Here is a 5848-nt window from a genome sequence, read left to right on the forward strand (position 1 = left end):
ATCCACACCTCCTTTAGGCAGGGAACCTATTAAGTCAGCTTGACAGTTTATTTGTATTAAGTCAACTTCACCATGACTCCTAAACTGATCCCTTGGAAAGCCCAACCAATTTAGCAGATAGTGGAAAAATCAGCAATATTCTTTTCCAGTTTGGTTGTTCAATCATTTTTCTGGCATTCTCTGCTCTATTTTATTTCAAGTCAATTTAGCATCAATTAACAGCCCAGCTTAGACAGCTTTAGAGGCTCCAGCAACTGCACGCTGTAGGTGTCCAAAGAGGAACGCTCCTGGCTGAGCAGTTCTCCCCCAGAACCTGTCTGGAGGCAGGGATTTGATGGATGCACTCACAGAATGAGACATAGATGAAGAGAGCAGAGATAGATTGGGACTTGCAGACAGGCTCCTCTGCACCTGCCTGTGCTTTGCCCTTCCCTGCAGATATTCTCTGAGACGTGCTCTTCCCATTTATTAGAAGGGTGAAAAGCAGTCAGATACTTTGAGCAGGAATCTGCCCAGTGCTGGGGGGGCTTGTCCCTGGGATGGCACTGCCAGTTGCCCTCTTCCTGGGGGAATAACTGCAGTGCTGGGGTGGAAAGATGGGGTGAGGTTGGACAGCCTGGTCCTATCTGCTGTTCTTGATGTCAGGGGCATTGCTGGGCTGTTTTGGAGAGGTGAATGTGTGTACACATGAGAGATGTCACTCATTCCATGGGACAGCAATGGCTGCTTCTGCTTAGTGACCCTTGGCTCTATCTTGCAGTAATTTCAGTCCAACACTATTTCCCAATTTAGGACCTCTGTGCCCACAGCTTCTCGTGTAACAGCTCTGGGATTGCTAAAGTTTAAACAGTGCAAATTACTCCTCAAAACTACGCCTCAGCACTGGCCCTGCCTCCTGCGCAACACTGCATAAAAGAGCTTTGCATTTCCAGGGCAGCTCCTCTTGAGCCACTGCTCCTCTCCGTCACACAGCCCCAGGGTATCGGCAAAAGCCTCGGCTCTTCCTCCCTCCCCAACACTTCTACACACCTACCTGGGGGCTGTGTGGAAAGCAGGTGAGCAAAGATTGGCAAAGAAAACCCCTCTGCATTATTTAAGGAGCTGGGGGAGTTGTGCTGGGGAGGAGGTGGGCATCACTGGGGGCTGCAGACCCACTAGGGGTGAACTGGCCCTACTGGTCTGTGCTCCACCACAGCCACGTTCCCCCCAAGCAGGGCGGCATGGTGCGGCGCGTGGTGGTGGTGGGCGCCGGCGTCAGCGGGCTGGCGGCCATCAAATGCTGCTTGGAAGAGGGGCTGGAGCCCACCTGCTTCGAGCGGAGCGAGGATGTCGGGGGTCTCTGGCGCTACACGGTGAGTGGCTTTGGCTGCCTGATTTCAGAGCTGGCAGAGAGGAAACCTGTGTCCTCAGGGCTGGGAGAAGGCACCCAGCTGCACCCCACCTGCATGCACCCACTTGCTCTGTTCTGGTGGCTGCACATGGGAGGGCTTGGCTGGTTCAGTACAGATGCCCAGGTCCCCTCCCTTACCCTGGGGACAGCCTGGCTGTCTCTTGGCTTGCTGAGCCAAGTCCCCTCTGAACAGCTAACTCCGCTACTTTGAGGCAGACGGAACTACCAGCTTCTCCTCAGCTAAGGTGCTACAAAACCCTTGGGGCTGCTCAGAGGTCATGCTCTTGCTCCCCACAAAGCTTATGGAGACAGGCATGGCTCTGAAATGCAAGTTTACAGGCCCTGCAAAAGTCACCCCATGGAGCTGCCAGCAGTCATCCCCATCTTGGAGAGCACTCGCTGCTGCTCAGGGCAGCTCTTGGCATGCTGTACTTAGTGGACATGCACCGCAGAGTCAAAAAGGAGCCCAAATGAATGTTGAGACCCAGAGCTATGTCCTGCCAGGTGACCACCTACTGGCTGGCTGGGGCTGCAGTGACAGTTTGGGGTGTCACTGTGGTTGCAGGAGCAGCTCAGGGTGCTGTTAGGGAAAGGAATTGTACCAGTGTGTGTTAAACACTGAGGGGAGGGGGCAGAAAGCTTATTCAGAGTGATCTGGAAAGTTCAATTTATCTCAAAACGTGGACCACATGTTTTCTGTTTTTTCTGGGGAGGGCTCCAGCAAATTCCTACAGAAAGTTTGGCAATATGTTTTGCTGTTTATAATGGAGAATTTAACTACAAAATATCACTATCAAGAGGAAAAGTCAAGAGCTCTTTGGCTCCTTATCTGTTTTTTTGGGGCCCTTTTCTTTCCTTTTCTTTCCTTTTCTTTCCTTTTCTTTCCTTTTCTTTCCTTTTCTTTCCTTTTCTTTCCTTTTCTTTCCTTTTCTTTCCTTTTCTTTCCTTGTTAGTAATCATTCAGCCAACCCAAATATGAATTTTTCAGTGCAGAAACCTTGCTGCAATTTTCCCAGCTCTGTCTTGGCATCAAACCTGTCAAGAAAGGGAAATGCGTTACCTGTGTTTCATACTGTTAAGTACCGAGCATCAGAGCAGACATTGCCCCCTGTCCCCCTGAGTGAGGACAGGGCAATGCATGAGGCTAGCTGTTTTGGGCAGGACTGGACAAGGCCAGCCCAGGTCCCACTGCATGCATTGGGATCTTGGGGGTTTTGGCAGATGCCCCATGTCCTCCTAGATGTCAGCAGCACACTGGTCAGTAGGCACAAGCCTCTGCCCACAACCCTGGCTTGACCCGCCCCAAGGGTGAGGGGCATGTGCATAAAGCGTGGGCAGCCAAGCTGATGAGCCAAAGCAAACACAACCTGCTAGGTGTCTGCCCTCGCTTGCGCAATCGCCAAGACCATGCATGCGGAAAGGAGTGATGTCCATGCACGCCTGTGGTATTTTGGAAGCTTTACAGGCATGCCAGGAGGAAGCTGGACACGAGGAGGTCCCACATTACTAGCCTCCTGTGATATTTTGCATGTTTCAACACACATGAGTGTAGCTGTGTCACACCCAACCTCCTTGATGCTTTCTGGATGTGCAGCAGAGAGGCTCTGGCATAGTCCTTCCACAGCACTCGCTTCCCCTGAGGTTTCCACTTTCCCTGGCAAATGTGCATGTAACAGACTCCAAAATGCCTTGGATGATGCAAACCCTCCTTCCAGCCTGGTAGGACACTCCTGTGCTCACAGGGGATTATTTGATTATTGTACTGGATGCCTTTTACAGTTTTAATCTGTCTCCAGCCTGGAGGTGGAGACCAGGGGGTGATGGTGCCTGGAGGAGTTGGTGCAGGGCTTCAGGACAGGCAGGGGTCATGTTCCCCCTTAGGGGACACATCCATGCTCCTCTCCCTCCAGGACCAGGCAGAGGATGGCAGAGCTAGCATCTACCGGACCGTCTTCACCAACTCCTGTAAAGAGATGATGTGTTATCCTGACTTCCCCTTCCCCGATGACCATCCCAACTACATGCACAACACCAGGCTCCAGCAGTACATCTGCAAGTACGCCCAGCACTTTGACCTGCTCCGGCACATACAGTTCAAGGTAAAAAGCCTGGAGCAGAAAGGAACAGCGAGTAGCAGGGGGACCTGGGCATGAGGGACATTGCCTCCATGCCCAAGTCTCCCTGCCCCAGGGAAAATCCTGGGAGAAAATATTCCAGGGAAAAATATTCCAGCTCCATCTCTGTGCACACTCAGAGCTGCCAGCATGAAATCCTTGGGGCAAACATCCCCTGGGCTCCCTGGGACCTCGGAAAAAACCACTGTCCTGCTACAGCTCTCGCTTGGCTCCACAGACACCCACTGATCTCTTTTCTTTTGTTTCCTTTCAGACCCTGGTCACCAAGGTTAAAAAACACCCCAACTTTTCTGTGACGGGGCAATGGGAGGTGGTGACCCAGAGAGATGGGAAGGAAGAGATGGCAGTTTTTGATGCTATTATGATTTGCTCTGGGCATCATGTCTACCCAAACCTCCCCCTCGCTGACTTCCCAGGTAAGCTGCGTGTGTGGAATTGATCTGCCAGGACACAGCCAGGCAAATACTTTCCATCACAATGTTTTTCCCTGAAAAAAATGCCTTCTCAGCTTTAAAAGGAGAGCAGTATTTTGGGGGATGAGAGCTAGTTCAGGAAATCAAACCCTGTCTTTTTTTTAAAAAAACCCTCAGTATCCAAACTATATCAAAGCAGGGACAGTGCAAATCCTTCCAAGAAAAAAAAAATATTTCAGGCTGTTTCCTTTAACAGAAGATTTTTCATAAAAGGATTTTGTGAAGCACTTTTTTTTTTTTGCTTTTTCCTATTATTTCTAGTACAAATATCACATATGTTACCCAACAGACTTTGCATCTCTGTGTACAGGCACACTACTGGGGAAAATTTTCTGCCAAGAAATATTTGTGCTGGGGGTCTGTTTGGAGGACATGGGCTTGAGGAACCTCCTGGTCAGCAAAACTCCCCTTAGGTCCTTTGCCCACTTCTCTTAAAAATGAAAGCTGCTTCCCTGTTGCTCACTACCACATGAGTGTAAAGCCATGCTGAGGGGATAGAATGTGGCTGCTGAGGTGCCTCAGGGCGATGTTGGGGTTGCAGTAGTACCCTCTCAGTGTAGAGAAATACCATGCAAATGTATCCTATGCTTGCAGACTCTCTGTTTAAATACTGAATGCAAGACAGAGACAAATCCCATATGACTACAGGTTTGCAGCATCCCACTGTGTAGAGGAGACATCTGCCACCAAGAAATGCTCAGACAGATGCTCCAGCACCATCTGCAGGAAGGGGAGAGCCCAAGGCCAGCACAGCCTCTCCTTTTCATTCCTGGGGTGAATTATGTCCCTTTCTGTTCTCCTTTCCAGGAATACAGAAGTTTAAAGGCCGCTACTTTCACAGCCGAGAGTACAAGGAGCCAGAGCAGTTCAGAGGGAAGAAAGTGCTGGTGATAGGCTTGGGCAACTCCGGCAGTGACATTGCTGTGGAACTCAGCACTGTGGCATCGCAGGTACGTGGACATGCTCCAGAGCCACTAAGGAAGGGGAGGTCCCCGCCTGCTTGAGTATGTGCCACAGCATCCATTAGACAGCCCTGGGGGCTTGTAGCCATCACAGAGGTGGCTCATCCTTCCCTGGCTGTCCTGACAGGTCTACCTGAGCTCCCGAAGTGGGTCCTGGGTGATGAGCCGTGTCTGGGACAATGGCTACCCCTGGGACATGCTGATCATCACTCGTTTCCGGACCTGGCTGGGGAACATCCTCCCTAGGGTGCTCAGTGACTGGCTGTACGTGAGGGGCATGAACCGGTTCTTCAAGCATGAGAACTTTGGCCTCATGCCACTGGACAGGTACACATGGGGCCATCCATCCCCTAACACCCCCGATGGTGCTGGTTCTGAATGGAGCTAGACCATGCCCATCCTGTGCTGGCAGCAGAAGCCACCCCTGTGACAGCTCCACCCCCTTTGCACTTGCAGAACTTCCCGCAAGGAGCCGGTGTTCAACGACGACCTTCCAAGCCGCATTGCCTGTGGTGTGGTGGTGATGAAACCGAACGTGAAGGAGTTCAGAGAGACGTCTGTCTTGTTCCAAGATGGGACTGTGCAGAATGATGTTGATGTGGTTATCTTTGCCACTGGTTACAGCTACTCCTACCCTTTTATGGAGGATGACTCCATCATCAAATGCAGGGACAATGAGGTCACCCTCTACAAAGGCATCGTCCCTCCTCGACTGGAGAAGCCAACCATGGCAGTCATAGGGCTGGTCCAGTCCCTTGGAGCCATCATTCCAACAGCGGACCTCCAGTGCCGCTGGGCACTCAAGGTGTTTCAGGGTAGGTGGATGGATATGTGCTGGGCAAAGGTCTATTTTCTGTTAATGGAAAGTAGCACCAATAGGAGGCGTTC

At 51.3% G+C, this 5848-nt stretch overlaps 1 protein-coding gene across 1 annotated transcript; it reads left to right on the forward strand.

Moving 5' to 3' along the window:
- Positions 1-1220: 1220 nt before the first annotated feature.
- On the forward strand, positions 1221-5775 carry LOC104540582 (dimethylaniline monooxygenase [N-oxide-forming] 3-like; the record flags this gene model as incomplete). Its single annotated transcript, XM_010184419.1, has 6 exons — positions 1221-1352; positions 3301-3489; positions 3779-3941; positions 4806-4948; positions 5088-5287; positions 5417-5775. Coding segments are annotated over exons 1-6 (1186 nt in total), but the record flags the coding sequence as incomplete, so codon positions are not given.
- Positions 5776-5848: the final 73 nt, after the last annotated feature.

This window comes from Mesitornis unicolor, unplaced genomic scaffold (assembly GCF_000695765.1).
Source record: "Mesitornis unicolor isolate BGI_N332 unplaced genomic scaffold, ASM69576v1 scaffold45095, whole genome shotgun sequence".
NCBI lineage: Eukaryota > Metazoa > Chordata > Aves > Mesitornithiformes > Mesitornithidae > Mesitornis > Mesitornis unicolor.